The sequence below is a fragment of the Strix uralensis genome, chromosome Z (assembly GCF_047716275.1).
Source record: "Strix uralensis isolate ZFMK-TIS-50842 chromosome Z, bStrUra1, whole genome shotgun sequence".
Lineage (NCBI taxonomy): Eukaryota > Metazoa > Chordata > Aves > Strigiformes > Strigidae > Strix > Strix uralensis.
In genome coordinates, this window is record NC_134012.1 from 7879032 (window position 1) to 7895893 (window position 16862).

Below are 16862 nucleotides of genomic sequence, written 5' to 3' on the forward strand. Positions count from 1 at the left end.
CATGCTTCCCTCAACTGCAATGCCATAGAAGACAATAGTGAACTACAATATTGAGAACAGCATATTTCATGACTGCAACAAGATTAAATCACAAAAAAACCTATCCAACAATTCCTTCAGGTCATTTCATGATTTGATAATACTGTTGTGGGGTTCCCCCCCCCCGCCCCATTCAAAGCAAATGAGCTATGACATGACCAATATTCTTCAACCAGTCCTCCATACACCTGAGTTGCCCAGGCCATGAATTGGATTATTAGCAGTGCAAAAAGCCTCTTCAGTTGGTAAACATCTGTTCAGAGATGCATTTGTTTTTTGTATTTACAGAAAATAGCTCACATGCTGTTTTTGTACTTTACTTGCATTTTCCTGCTACAAATTCAACTGCTTGTAGCTTCCACTTATACAAAACATTCTCAAGATGTTTGTCACATCTTGCCTTTCACTTAAAAATCCATGGGAATATTACAAACTATACAAACAATGAAACCACCAGTTTTTATGATTACCAACCCTTTACATACTTTTCACTCCTCTGCTTGGCAATTTCATTTGCAATACTGTTTACTCTCACTGTAACCATTTTGTGTCTTGTTTTTGCCACTAAAAGTCTTCCCGTCCTTGCTCACCTACAAACGTTATGAGCTGAGCTGCATAAATATATGCCCACAACTGCTCCCCATTTTTAAAAAAATCCTCAACATTAACTATATGAAAGCATCCTCTGATTTGAGCAACCACTAGTCACATATTGAGATCCACAAAACTGAAAGCATTTTACAAGACCACCAAATTCATTCCAGCTGAGATTCTAGTCCCTGACTGATGACATAAATGTGTAACTCTATCCATGAGAATATGGATGTATATGCTATGCAATTACCAATGAATAGCACTACTGACCAATGCACGTAATAAATCAGCTATAGCTCACTCCTACACCCTTTACAAGTTAACTTATAAAGACAGTTGTACTTCCCATTTCAAGAAATCCAAAGCACTCCTGCATTCTACTATGGCACCACACATACTGAAACAAAAAAGCCGAAAGATTATCTCTTATTCTTCATTTCTGGTAAACTACAGTCAGGAGGCAGGATGACAAGAAACAACCAACCAGCAAGTATCACCACCAGCTATGCCACAGCTAATGCTTTGGGCTGAGAAGAGATCATGACAGAGCTGAAACTATAAAGTAACACACCTAAGATCAACACAGGTACCCAAGAGACCACAACTGACAGGAAACAGCAGAAGTCACTGCTAAAACAGAGGGGGTTATCAGCACCACACAGTGTAAGCAGAAAGAGCTTAAAATGTTATTTAGAGAGGTCCTTAAACACAAAAAGACCTGTGTTGCATGTAATGATGCCAGATCATCTAATTGAGGGATTTGGCCCAGGAGTAACTTGATCATACCAGTGAGCAGGGAAGATGGTTTTAGTTCTCAATGGATTTGAAAGAAAAGGGAATTCCAGGGAGCAAACTCCAAGCCAAAGACAATATTGCAGTACTGAAGAGAAAACAGAAATCTGAAGGCCATGATCAGAAGGAAAAAAATCTTAGACATATTACAGGGGAACAAGTAGCAGACCTACCTGTGGCCTAAACAAAGTAGTGCATGATGGAGGTTGTGTCAAAACTGTCTGCCAGATTACAGACCCAAGCTAGTAAAAGGAAGACATTATGCTCTGCAAACATAATAAAGTGAAAAATCAGTGGCCATAGACAACAGGTTAGTTATCATATCATCCGATTTTAGGTTGTTGGCCAGACATCAAACAAGACATGTAAAAAAACCAAAACAGTGCAGACTTGGGTGAAATTATGCTTTGGATTGGAAGTGGCATACTTGCGATCAGTGTGTTTTTACATGGTGTCAAAGAATGCTAGAGAATAAAACATAACATAAAAAAGGGCAAACAGAAAAAAATATAAAGAGGAGCACTGGGGCACTCTTAAGATGCACTGAATTTTTCAATTAAACAAGAAAGGGGCACATGAGAAAAGCAAGAACCAAAAGGGAAACGAGCCTTAAAAATGCTATCAGGAAAACCAGTACAGGCAAGACCTCTCAACCAGCCAATATATTAGGAAGTATGGGTACTGACCCTTGATGAGGAAGAGCTGGGACTACAAAACAGAGTGTTCTCTGGGAAAAACATACATTCTTTTAAAGGCGAGAATGTTTTCTTGGTTTTCTAGAGAGAAGGAAATTAAAAAGTATTGAAAGATTTTCCTCCAGCCAGGCCAGCACTTGCAAACAGATGTTACTAATGGTTCGAGAACAGAACAGTACCCACCAGAACAGTCTGTTCTGAACCAGTTTCTGCAACCTACTTTTAACTTACGCCGTGCTTCTGAAGGAAGGCTCTCCACTGAAACTGACCTCCGGTTCAGTATCCTTGAACAGTACTTTCTAGTCATTAAATCTGTCCTTGAATAGTACTTTCTAGTTTTTTTATGGACAATGTCTGTTGTAACATTGGCAACAGGAGCATTTAATTTACCCCTGAACAGCAATACGCTAGAAGCAAACCAATGTGAAACCATACTACACATTTCAATATATACGTTTCCATGAGTTTTAAGTTACCAAAGGGGAAAGTTTGTAACTTGTAACACAAATCTACAGCACAAGTTAAACTATTTTTTAAAGCTTGCTCCAGGTTGGCAAACACCAGATGTAATCCAAATGGTTAAGCAAAATCTTTACAAAAAGATGGATGAGTCTAACTTCATTTAAACCAGTGGTAAAATACCTATTGATTAAGGCTAGGATTCCCCCTGCCCTGTTATGAAATTTACCTAAACTGGCTTCATACTAACTGAATTAAAACTCCATTGTATGAACACATCATATACAAACAGCTAAGTAATCTTGCTACAGTAGCCTTTGGCTTTGCTTACTGCTCATTACATTAATGTCCATGACTAAATCAGACATGAAGCACTTCAAAATCAGGACCAAATCTTCCACTTAAACTGCAAACTGTTTTCTTGGGCACAGCTGAAACTGCTGCTCTTGGACAGTTCTTAAAACAGCTCTGCTGCTGCTTCAGTCATGTATTAACTTAACAATCTTCCAATTGCAAGACCGCGTTTACAGCCACAGATAAACGTGTGAAACTGTTTTCTCCACTGATTTGCAAGGTAAGCAAACTTTTCACTATCGCTGTACTGCATAAAACTTTAAAAGTGATGAGGCCACTTTCCATTCTGTATTTTAGTTATACTTTCATTTCTGACTCAAAACTCTTTACAACTATTCTACAGTAATCCACAGAAAATTTCTACCATAATAAAGTACTCCTTAGGCTTAAGTAGTAGCTCTTGGTGACTGTCAACCAGATTAAAACACTAGAACCTTTCTGGTGAGTTATTTGGCTCTTGTTTCTGATAAAAACAAATTTAGAACAGCAGCACCCTACTGCTCAGCTGTTTTTTCTTCCTGTGACAGGCATTTCTTTGATGAAAATTTGGCTGTGAATATGTACACAGTCCCAAAATAGAAGCACCAATGAATGACATAGCTGAGACTGGACATAGCTGTGGTGGCAACAAGAAGACAACAGGAAGAAGGAAACACAGCATTCCATAAGGAAGAATTTTGTATGTTTTATTTTTGTAGAGTAAAGACAGAGAGACATGTACACCAGTATATAATATTCACATTTGGTCTTTGTATATTTTAAAAAAAAAAAGGACACAGAAATTGAAGGAAAGCACACAGATACTTTCAACTCTGTCAATATAACCAGGCACTGAACCAGATTACAACTGCTCTCATAATGCTCCAGTTGTTTATCTGGACTAGATATTTTAATTTTTGTTAATAACCATCAGCACACTCTTTGTCCTGGAAGAGACCTAGGCCACATCACCTTGGTCACTCAGTGCAAAGTTCTAACATCCAAAATCAAATCATCCCCCAAGTTACTGAGACAACCTCTACTGCGATTCTTACATGACACGGGCATTCAGTGAGCAGAAGAACCTTTCTCTTCCCTGCTCTTAGCCACTCCAAGCTGTATACCTCCTGGGACTATTTTTCTCTCCCATTTGTACCCTGGTTTTATAAATTCAGTGGTTTTCTGCTGCATTATAAATACATAAAAAGACAAGGAGTCTTCTTGAAACACAAGATCTAGCTCCCATGGTTTTAGTCAGAAAGGTCTTAAAATTATAGAAATGAAACCTTTCCCAGCTAATGGATGATTCTCACCAAGAGTTATTAGAAAAGAGCAGACAAAGAATGAAATTACCAGGTAATGGACAATAACGAAAATTGAATACTTTAGACCACTCAATATGCATTAAAATTATTGCCTGTATAAAAGCAATTATATAAAAACTAGAGTCTAGTTAAAAGCACAAGAAAACAGCATATTGGAACCACTTAAATTAATACTAAATACTTCAGGGCCCTCTACTGGTTAAATCTTTGATACAAGAAAATCCATGAAGCATTTGTTTTGAAATAAGGCTACTGAAGCATACTGAAGTAATGTGTTTTATTTTTACCACGCCCATATAATCAAGGACATTTACACCAGAGAGCTGCCTAGTAAATTACCAGAAAGGGGAGAAACCTACAAATTAGTACCTGTTCACAAAAATCAGCTAATGGGTGGTAATTTTTGTTCTTAATAGAAATTAGAAGTTACTGACTAACATTCTCAGCTGTGCACAACCAAAGGAAAAACAAAATACAATCACTCTCAAACCTGCATCTGAATTACTTTAACGCACAACTAAAAATGCACTTGCTTTGTCGGTTTATTACGTCATTTTACCCTCCTATGGCTTCCACAAAATTGTCACAGCACAACACCAGCAACAAAAAAACCAAACCAACTAAACAAAAATAATAATTGTTATTCTTCATCATGGTATATTTAGAAATATTTTGGGCATACTCCTACAGAATTGATTTGCAGGAAAGAAAGTTATCAAAGGACTAACAAGGCAAAAATGCACATCTGTTGGCAGTTGGAAGAGGTTTGTTACTTCCTGATCTGGTATGTCATCTGCCCAAGCCTTAACAAGCCATTTTAAGACTTTAAGAACAAGCAAGAAATACACTGATATTGTTTGCTTAGTACATTTAATTAGAGTTGACCTTTACAACTCGTTATGGCTTTGCAGTCCATACATGAGCTGAGGGAACAGAAGAGCCTTGAATGACAAGAGAACACTTCACTACAAGTGTGTAATAATGCTTATTACAATGCCACTGAATGATGATGAATACGCCGCCTTCACAAGCCACATTTCCTTAAAATGCCTAACACCAAATCAGACATTTTCAGTCCCTCCTCTCAGTCTTGCCTCTCACATGCATGTGCCCTTGAAAGCTTGATAGCTGAGTACAGCAACATCTGTGCAAGTTCCTATAAAGTGCCACAAAATCAGCTTTTCCTGATGAGCTGACTGCCTACCCAACACTTCATGTCAAATTCTACTTTTTTTTTTTTTTTTTTTTTTTTTTTTTTTTTTTAAGTAGAAGGGGACAAAGAAGGATTACAATGGCTGGTGGGAAAAGGAATGCCTGTGGAGCACACTGATTAAGCAGCTCAGCTGTCTGGAGCATTAGAGGAAGCTACAAGACTTGAGCAGAGTTTAAGCGAGGTAGTCAAGGCACAGAGTTAACTGTCTTTCAAGTGGCTACCATCCATGTGACTGTGATACATTTGTCTGTCTTTACAATATGGCAGAGTGATGAAATTTATATCTTCCTTCCAATACAAAACTTCACCTATATAATACATTCACTTTGCTTTGGCATTCTTTAGCTTCAGTTTTGTTAACACATAAAAGAAAAATATGCTTTCTGACTAGTTCATTCAAAATGGAAATGCCAAGTTCTAAGCTAGCTCTCTACAACCCAGAGCTGCACAGTTTAACAAAAAGAAAAAGTGAAAACCTGGTATTTTCTCACAAAAATTGCATCTGCAAGATTTTGCAAGTTCACCACATGTTCACAGGATTGCTTTAACCTTCATCTATCATCCTACAAGTTACATCGTATTCTGTCTTTATACCACAGTAAAACTGATATAGAAAACACACAACAAATTTACTCCTGAAATACACAAAGAGAATGCAAAATTTAAACAAATGATCAGTCACAATACTTCCAGTGTGTATGCAAGTTCAAGGCAGTGTAATAGGACAAACAATGACATACCAGTTGCAAAGGTTTTCTATACTATCTACATTATTAGAAGTTTCAAGCCTTTTAGAGAACTTAAGACTATGACAAACAAGAAAAAAAGCCACATAACAACACTTTCAGATCCCAAAGAGAAGTATATGAGCTCTAAAATAAATCCAACAGATCAGATGATCAGGAGTGTGGGAGCAAGACGATCTAAATGAAAACAACAAATGTTTAGGCGCACAAATCTTTCAAAGGCCTGAAACAGAACCCATGAATTTCAGCCTAAATACAACTTAAGAAGGAGTGTCCAGAACTCAGTGGGAACTGAGGAATTTTCAATCCAGCAGCAAAATTACAGCCATTCTGAAATGGGCCTTGACAGAACCACACATCCATGCTTGCTTCTGTATCTAAACTCTTATCAATAGCTATACTGTAATTAAAGAAAAAGGCAAAAAAACCCCAAACAGTAAAATCCCCATAGAACATACCTCATGGAGGTTATACTGTTGATGAGCTTTTCAGACTGATCTGACAAGCTAGATGGAAGTATTATTTCAACTGGCTGCAGGCGCAACACCCGACTCTCTAATTCTAAGCGAGATGCACAGTCCCGAAAACTGTCAAAAATTACTTCTCCAGTAGTTGGTTGGACTGCCTGTCAAATAAAAAAAAAAAAAAAAAAAATGCACGGAGTATTTATATTTTCAGGGAGTGTTTCGATGACTCAAATTGTTAAGTCAGAAAGAAAATTTAGGATGTACAGCACAAAATTATATAGCACCCACACACTTAGTGAAAGTGGCAGATCAAAAAAATATAATCGGGGTTTTCAAATCTATGATACTGTAGTAATTCCAAAAGACTTACCACAATTTTGTCCTGATAAATGATAACAACACCTTAAAAATGTAAATGTGCTCTTGTTATCATCAGCCCATCACTGCTCAACTTTTATCACAAGGCAGATCTACATAATTGAAAGTCTATGGAAGGTACATGCAATTCAGCCTTGAAACTGTTACACCAGCACTTGCTTTTGTTGTTCTCTCCCAGCTGCAGTGTGACATTCAAATACAAGCACAATCAAGACACTTTTAAATTAATGAATTACCAGCAGACTGGGCTTCAGTTATCACTGTGTTTTGCCAGTTAAACAATCCTGGATTTAATTTTCAGCATAAAAGAGAATACAAATCTGAAGCGTAAACAGTAAAAAAAACACCTCTTCCTCTAAAGAACAGTATTTTGTAGAGGAAAAAAGTGCTCAGAAGCTTTAAAATATTGACCCTAAAAACATTTAAACTTTAAAGTTAGTAAAGCATCTGAACTAACGATTTCCTTGTATTTGGTTAAAACACAGCTATGTTTTGAAGTGACATGGCAGCAAAAACAGTACCAGGAATATTCAACTATCAACTCCAGACCTTTTCTGCAGTTTTCAAATATAAAGACATCACAAGTCACACACAGATGATCTTAGCTAAACTGCACCTTGTTACAAAAAAACCAAAACCCCAAAAAATCTGAAAGACAGAACAATCATGAATTTAAGAAGATAACCACCCACCTCTCAAAACCCCCCAAAAACCCCACAAGAACCCTAAAATACTGATTCCCCTGTGAAACTAACTTACCATAATGCCTATAATGATGTCACCTTTCTTCCAGTTTTTTAAGTTTTCTCCATTTTCACAGATACAGAGGAGGTAGTTATCAGGGACGTCTGTTGTAACCTCTTCAACATCTACAGAATCATCTAGCTTCAGCAAAGGGTTCACATGTAACAAATGTTAAAAAAAAATAGTACAGGTTTTGGTGGATTATTCGGATATCCTTCTAGATCTAAGTCCTCAACTAGACTTTTGTGCTAGGCCTGTCAGAGTAGAGGTCTATTTGACTTTTATTAGTTTGACTCCTACTGTAATTTTAGTGAACTTCACATGACTGTTAGCATGAGAACTGAAGTCAGCGCTTGTCTTCACAGGACAGGCACTTACACAATGTACAGATTTCATCAGCTCAGGCAAAGACCACCTTTGACTATGTCTGTGGGTCTCCCCATTTAAGTAAGAGCAGCTGTGTCAAAAGTTAAACCAGCAGCTGATTCTCCACGTGGGCTACTCCACCTTGTCCTTTTCACTTCATATCCACAAACCGCATGCACCTGACAGAAAATACTAAAGGCACTAAGTATGGAGCAACTGAAAAGCAGACAGTACCCCGAGTTAAACAAAAGTCTACATCTTAGCAGAAGCATTAGGTTAGTTGCATTGAAAACTTCCCATGTATCTATCCACCAGGCTGGGTCATACTGCTGAGCCTGCTTTCATCAAGTTTGCCAACCATTACAAGAGAGTCTGTAAATATACCAGAAGTTTTCCAACAAAATCTCAGGACTTCGTTATCTGCTTCCCTGATCTACCCTGTAAGCGCAACCTCACAGGCATTGATCTAACAATCTTTTCAGCTCTTGGTATCTAGTAAGTACTAGTTTGAGAAATTAAAGAAAAAAAAACATGAGGTAGATAAGGCAGGAGATAGGAAAACAAAATCTGGAGGGAAAGAAATTAAGAAAATAATTTAAATGGTTAAAAAATGTTTCAATCTCATTTTTGCATTTTCTTTACTACAACAATCAGGAGTTAACTACCTAGCCAGATTATTAACAGCCAGTTGATTTTATCACCTTCTTGTCACTTAAAGCAAATCGTTGACACCAAACAGTCAATTTTTCTTCCTTCACACTTTCCTGAATCACTAATGCTATGCATTGTCAATCTGGTGAAACACCCAGTTGAAGATAAAACCTACAGAACACTGTAGATGAGGAAGTCCACTCTCCGACTTCAGAAAGCAACTACAGTAAACACAAACTCTGACATTTCACAACACACCTAAAGCCCTGAAGAGATTAAATTCTTTATAAAGCCAGCACGATGTTTTACCACCACATAAAATTAAAGGAATTTTATTTCCTGCTGCCACTCTTATGTCACTAGTTACTCATTTTCCATCTAGGTGATAATACTAGAATTACGGCCTCTCATGCACTGAAGATTAGAGTGTGAAACCAAATTTCTTTGAAAAGGATATCTTCTCCAATAAGCGTAGACTTTGTGTAAAGAGCAGTCAGTTTCCGGCTGAAGAGAGAGCTTTTATTTTCTCCAGCAGCCTTCAGTGCTGCAGTTTCCATTTGTTTTATTACTCCAACCTACAGGCACGCAGACAAGAAACAAAGTTAGCTCTTTGATAACAAATGATTTTTTTTTTTTTATTTTATAAATTTAGTGATCTTTTAAGATGTGCAAACAGCAAGTGCATCATTAAAGCTGAGCAGGAAGGGCAGAGGCTAGCATCAATCCTACTAATGAGACGATAAGGCACTGCTTTTCCTTACACTCTATCCACTTCTAACTGCCCTCTCAACTCCTGCCCCTGTGCTTCTTGTCCTATTTTGAAACAATTTAGCTAATTTAGCTAGAGTTCACCAGTTGCCAGAGAATGGTTGCTGCAATCAATTTAAATTCAACCAGTCCTTTTCTCATAAGCAGGGGAAAAAAAAAAAAAAAAAAAAAAAGAGGTATCAACAGAAAGCCACAGAATGACAGGGATCAACAATAGGAAGGAAAAGAGGAAAAAATATGGGCTAGGATAAGAAAAGGATGTGAGGAAAAATAAGAGAGAGCGGATATATAAATTTCTCTTTATCAAATACAAAGGCTTGATAAAAAAACTGAGAGAAAAAAATTGTTCTAGAACTGCTCTAGAAAACATGAAGATACTTTTCTGTAAAACAGAGGAAGCTTGAATCTACTTAAATTTCGTGACACTCACCAGAATAGAGAAATTGAAACAAAGGAAAGTTAGCCATTTTAATCACAAAACCAGGTTATAATGAGCTTCCCACTTCACAGTTGAAGTAAGACTTTGGTACAATAAGTGCAAGTTATTTCAGTGCTATTCTGTACTTATTGTCATTTAATAAAAGCCATGGATAACCTTATATCCTTTTGCTACAAGTCGCCGTACGTGGACAAACAGTCTGTGACTTGGTATACTGGCAGTCATAAAGTTATGATCCTGATGACAATAAATGTTTAATTCTTTAGCTGCAATCTGTAAAGTACAAGAAGAAGTGTCAGCCAATAGTTCAAAATGCAATACAAGAGCTCATCTCTATGACAACACTGATGTACAACTACAACTAAAAGCCCAGTGTCAAAAGGAAAATGCCCAGAGAGCTGGGCCCCTCCACCGTCCTGTCCCAGCGTGTTGTCACAAACAGGGGCTTCAGTATCACAGACCTCACATGTCAGATTATTAGGCTGCACCTTGATCTTTACCACCGTGAGATAAACTACCTACACCGCACACAAGGATTCTGCAACACACCTCAACAAAGGGTCAAATAATTTCCACAACACTAAAAACGCAGAAAGAATGGAGTTATCTTAATTGTGGTTATAAAGATGGTATTAAGCTACCTAATCAATTAAAATACTGAAAAATCAGTATCAAACAGCAGTGGAAACTAAATACTTCATAGAAGAAGAGTAACAACGCTTGTTAAAATGTGACATTATAATGTATGATTTGTATTTGCCTTTTTGCCCCTTGGCAAAAAGGTAGGTGTTCACCGACTAGGGAAACTGGTTTTAAGCAGAAACTGCAGTCAAACACTGAATTGTGTCCCTGGATAGCATATTTCTATTTCTGGACTGTGAGTGCACCAGCAAACGAGTAGGCAAATTACACAGTACAAATCTGATCAGGAAAATTAATTCCCAGTAACTAAGCAAAGTTTCTTGCTCGTCTTGAGTGTGGAAACAGCACAGATCAGAGGTTTTAGGAGTGATTTTGGGACGGATCATGAAAAAACTCATTATGAACCATTTATGAACTGTCACTTTAAAACCACGCTTGTTACAAAGTACTTTCCAATTCCTACAGATCTGGCATGTGTATGTGCCACATCTGAACATGCATCCAAGATGCTCTTCTGCACCCAGGCTATACCAGGTATACTCATCTACTTTTACACCACTTGTTCCACTGTCATCCAAACTGAAATACTGCCAGTAGAATTTTGGGCCATGATACAGAATTCACCTCTGAAAGTTTTTCAACTTCAACACAGACAAGTAATTACTCTAGGAACTCATCTTAAGTTCTCAATATGCAGGACAGCAAGCACTACTGTATGATTACAAAGTAATAAATGCTATTTTGGTAAAAACTGTATGCGTAGTGGATTGTCTTCAGTTTAAGCATGCAGAGATTCTCCATCTTGATTTCGAGTATTAAAAAAACCCCATGAAGTTTATGCCCTCCAAACACCTTCATTCTGGAGGTCATAGACCTAGTATAACACTAACATAATGCAAGTATCTTTCCATAACCCAGGCAAAAATTACCTCTGCATCTTCTCCAAAGAAGCGGTATTTGTATCCACATTCCACACACAAAACAGCATCTTTATACTGTTTCTTCATTTCTATGAATTGAAGTTCTAGTGGAGTGTAAATACTTTTGGTTCTCTTATTAAGATTTGTATCTGAAGTATTTTGAGTACTGTCGTAAGACTTAAAAGATGCAGAAAACTGACTAAGATCACAGCGTAACTCCTCCTGTAAATAAAATAGAGAAAAGTATAGTTAGAAATCATCTAATAAATCATTGTCCCTGCAGATCTTGACTCACTTTGACCATAGAGCTGTTCCTGCAGCAAACAGCCCCAAGAACTGCAGCAAAACTATTAAAGTAGGACATACAGAATACAGTTTATTTGGAATTAAAAGGAATTAAAGCCATGAAAGGCAAAGGTTTTTCATCAATTAGTCAGCTTGCTTTACAACAGTTCTCGGACATCTCAGCTGAAATCAGATCCCTACTGTATCACGAGCTTTGAAAACACAGATCCAGAGACATGCAGGCTGCAAAGACTGGGCAGTCTAAACTGGCAGGATATAAAAATAAGGATGAATTACCACTCCAATTTACAGATGAGAAACTGCAGCGCAGAGAGATTAACGATGTTCCAAAAATCCACAGTAAATCAAGAAACAAAACAATTCAATACAAGTCTCAGTTCACTGTCTCAAGCCCCAAAACCATATTTCTTCTCCAGTCTGCCCTTCCTACATAAGCTCAGCAAACCTCCCAGAATAATTTATTCTTAAACACAGAAAATCTATATTATAGTTTCTAAAACTCGTAAGAGTTAAGGCTTTGAGCCCACTCTCTGAGGTTTATCATTTGCAACAACATTATGTTGCCTATCCTAGCCAAGCAACTTCAGCTCTACAACTTTGTTCTGTTCCATATTGTAAGCAGGGTGATGGATTCAGTCTTTTAGAAGTGCAGTGAACAACACTGGTAAGGTGCGCTTCAGTTACAGCGAAGTTCCTCCTCACTTATATCACAATATCAAGTACTCAAAAAATTGGTTAAAAAAAAAAATACCCTCCAACAACACCCTCCACAAGTTTTTAAAGCCTATGACTATACAAAACACAATTGATGAGTTTGTGCTCTGAGTTTCTGTATCTGCAAATAACCCTGGTAAACTTCACTTTCTAACTGTCCCATCTAGATTACAAGGAACAACGTCAGCAGACTGTTTAGAAGCAATGGTAATTCGGAGAAAAGAAAGAGATAGCACAAATCATACACTCTGGGTCATCAGAATGTACAAGGAATGCAGTCAGAAAACAACAGAGAGAAAAAGAACACTTAGCTGTATTGTTGACTCTGAATTGCAAAATTCCCAGAATTGCACACAGTCAAGGGATGAACCATTTAACAAGCAGACAACATAGCCCAGCACAAACAAAGCTGTACCACTCCTAGAACTCAGATGGCCCCAGGAGCTTAATGTCTCTACTGCAAAATCCTCAGTCCAAGGACTCAGCAGTCTTTGATCCAAGGTCTCCACCAGACCAGCACTATGATCTCATCTCATTTCACAGAAAAAAATATTGTCAGAAGGCATGTGAAATAAGGTCATGAAAGAAAGTAAAAGAAGTAAAAACATACATGGAAGTTGAATTGTTGAGATGGCAGCAAGTAAGCAGCTCAAGAAATTTAGAAGAAAAGTACATAAAAAAAGTTATAAGTCTAAGAAAAAAGCAAGACATAAACATCTAAGATGAGCCATTCCAAGGAAGGCAGGCTAGCCCTTCCCCACCTGACTGCCTGGCCAGCACATACTCAGTAGGTGTCTTATAGAGAAAGATGACAGTCATGCTTTGTCAAGTGTGTCATGTGTCCTCACTATCTACTAAGTATAGTGAGAAAGAAATAATTGCTCTTTACTTTTAGTTTGCATAAATCTTGCTTACAGAGCCTCTCTGCACATGGTTAAAACTGACCTTCCTCGTGATCTAGGAAGGGAGAGTTAACAATCTTACAATCTGTGATCAACTGGACCCAGGTGCTGATTGGCAACAAGCATCGAAGTACATGAATATGCAGTGGCAATACTGCTATGAAAAGCACACCAGTGTTAACGCACTGGAAATCAGCTTTGGAATAGGAAGGCAGAAATACTGCACCTGTTGATACCTGAAAGATTAACAAACACATCTGTTGAAAGATAAAGAGAAACCTGAATTCTGCAGAAACAACCATCTTAGGCCCAGAGCTAGGTGGAAAGAGAATTGCACATGCCTTTGCTCAAAAAGCACCTACTTCTACTGTGGTTAGTGTAACACACATTTTTAACTGACAACTTGTGTCAGGCATATGCTTTTTCCAGTGTTACCAAAAAGAGGTCACTAAATACTCCTTATGCATGCTTCACATGTATGCATGTGTAAAACACATATATTTTATAATTTCAGCGTCTAGAATTGGTTCTCAAACATCTGTGAGACATGCTAAAGTATGATTTACAGATTAAACTGGGAGGGGCAGCATCTGGTGTCAATGTAACTGGATGGACTAAGGTTCAGAAATTAAGAAGTTCCAGACAGACAAGGGTTTGAAAAAAGAGGGACAAAGAAGGAATCAGTTTTCTGTGTTCTCCAACTGACCACACCTATATAATCTCAATCGCTCATCACAACAGAAACCTCTCGCCACAAACTGTTCACTTTACTATTCTTATTTTGATCTCCTGTTCACACAACCCAGACACCCCAGTTTAAGGTCATGGTCTTCACACAGGGAAGGTCAAATCAATTATACAACCTTTCATAAAACCTCCTTCCCTCAAAAAGCCACATGTAAAGCTTTGCTAAACAGCAGTTGAGTCCCTGTCCTGGTTTTGGCTGGGATAGAGATCATTTTTCTTCTTAGTAGCTAGAATAGTACTGTGCTTTGGGTTCAGCGTGGGATTTGGTATGAGAAGAATGTTGATAATACACTGATGTTTATGGTTGTTGCCAGGAGATCAAGGACTCTCCAACTCCGCATGTCCTGCCTGTGCACAGGTGTACAAGAAGATGGGAGGGAGCACAGCCAGAGCACCAGACCCAAATCGGCCCATGGAATATTCCATATCAGTATATAGAGGAGAGTTGGCCGGGAAGGAGGGGATTCTCTCTTGCTTCCAGGATTGTGGTTTTGGGATTTTGGTTTTCTTCGTGAGTGCTAGCCAGGAACAGACTGGGTATCAGTCGGTGGGTGGTGAGCCATCGCATTGTGCATTACCTGATTGTACTTTCTATTATTGTTACTGTTTTATTTTATTTCAATTATTAAACTGTTTTTATCTCAAACTAAACATCTCCCTTTCCCCTCCAATTCTCTCTCCCCATCCCCCAGGAAGGGGAGGGGGAGTGAGCAGCTGTGTGGTGTTTGGCTGCTGGTTGGGTTTAAACCGTAACAGTCCCAATGCGACACCACCACAGTAAGCCATGAGATGCCTTTTAGGACCTGAATACTTCAACCTGAGCAAGCTGACCCCAAAACCCAACCCATCAACTAATGTTACTTAGCCACATAATTAAAGGAGGTGCAAAATACTATTACACTCTTATCAACTTGTATCATAGGTATACTAATGATAATTTTTCATGGGAGCTATCCACACCTTCTGCAGATGAAAAAAGCCCAGTGATACATTTAGTAGTTAAGATTTATTAGCAACTGAATTAAGCTACATCTTACTAACAATACTCAATCATGTTTTTGCAAAGAAAGCCTGTTAGGCATTTTACAGTCTGTATCAAATCTGACAGAACTGAAAGAAAGCTGAGCAAAGGGACACACTGAACATTTGTTACTATGCTGTTATAGGTTCTTCACAATAAGGTACACTGCCAGTGTTTCTGCCCTCTCATTACTGCTTTTTTCAATGATACCACCGAAGAGCTATGAGAGGCATTCTGCTCACCATGCTAAGAGTTCCAGGAAAGCATCCGTACATAAACACTGGTCTACTGGGTACTGCTGCACTGTTTCATGACAGAATGCACAAACACAAAAGGACTTTTGTGGAAAAGATTGCCTTTTGAAACCATAAAAAGTAATCTATGCAGCACTGGACCAAATCTCTACTTACCTTCTGAGCAACCTTTGGGCTAGTGTCCCGAGACTGAAGAGGGTTTTTCAATTCTGAACTTGTTCCAGTAATACCAGGACATTTTTCCGAAGTCAGAGATTCTTTCTTCTGAAAACTATCCTCCCGGACTCTGCTACACTGCTGGTCTGAATCACTGCAGAATTCCCTCAGTCTGTCTAGAGTTTGCAAACATATACGAGGCTTTTCACACTTCTGAGGTTCTTCAGTAAAAACACACAACAAAAACATATTAGCAACTTTTTCTACAACAGAATGTCTACTAGAATAACATCAGTAAGCAGAGAACACAAACATTTTGCTCTGTCTCTCTCTCCCCTACATTCCTTCTTCTTTCCCACCGCAGTATTTCTGCCAGCCTGACAGAATCATGCATGCAATCAGCTCAGTTAACTTCCCTGGAAAATCAGTACTCCTCACTGGTATGCTTCTTCATACATGGGAAAATAAGTACAATTATTTTCTGGACTGCTAACTGCAAAGACACAAAATTAGCCAAGAATATTGGAAGATGAGTAGTATTTTTTCAGTACGGATTTGAAGCAGACAGTATTGCTAGCTGATGGTGTCTAAATGATACTTCAAATCGTCACACCCACAAAACTGAATATAATTCCCTCCCTAAAAAAAACTATAGAGGCTAATTCCTTTCAATGAAGTGTAGGTGTAATGAACTTTATATTCACTGCTTGTTTTTCTACTAGCATCAGTAATTTGTTAAATTCTCAGTTCAAAGCCAGATGGAGCACAGGCATTTTCAATGTCATTAAGTGGCTGTCATTTCACAGTCAAGATCACTGCATTATAACTATTTACTTTGAAGTAGACTTTGGGTATCCCAGTCACAGGCCAGATTTCACAGCGCTGCGAGGTGTCAGTCACACCTCAACCTGAGTCTAAAAGACAGACTGTTAAACCAACACAGAAAGGTAAGCTGCAGCATTTCTGTCTGGGCATCTGGACTTCACTGACTGAACAAACTGTTAAAGCTGAGCCTACTGAAGGGGATTTGCAGAGTAATTCTGAAGCAAGACTCAAATACCTGGTTTCTGAGACACAGAAAGGTGCTTTAACAGTACAGCTAGTATGCTCACAATGGCTCTTCAGAGATGTATCGTACACTCAAGATACAGTTACTAAAGTATCCACTGACAAATTTTTTTACATTGGACA

General features: G+C 38.2%; 1 protein-coding gene across 1 annotated transcript in view; it reads right to left on the reverse strand.

Annotated features, from left to right (window-relative positions):
- The window catches only part of MSH3 (mutS homolog 3), a 115300-nt gene that overhangs the window by 96018 nt on the left and 2420 nt on the right, over positions 1–16862 (reverse strand). The window contains exons 3-8 of the mRNA XM_074857301.1: positions 15672–15892; positions 11581–11793; positions 10166–10282; positions 9258–9377; positions 7801–7944; positions 6655–6821 (exon numbers count right to left, since the gene is read on the reverse strand). Of these exons, the coding sequence (XP_074713402.1) occupies positions 6655–6821; positions 7801–7944; positions 9258–9377; positions 10166–10282; positions 11581–11793; positions 15672–15892 (982 nt within the window). The remainder of the gene's footprint in view (positions 1–6654; positions 6822–7800; positions 7945–9257; positions 9378–10165; positions 10283–11580; positions 11794–15671; positions 15893–16862) is intronic.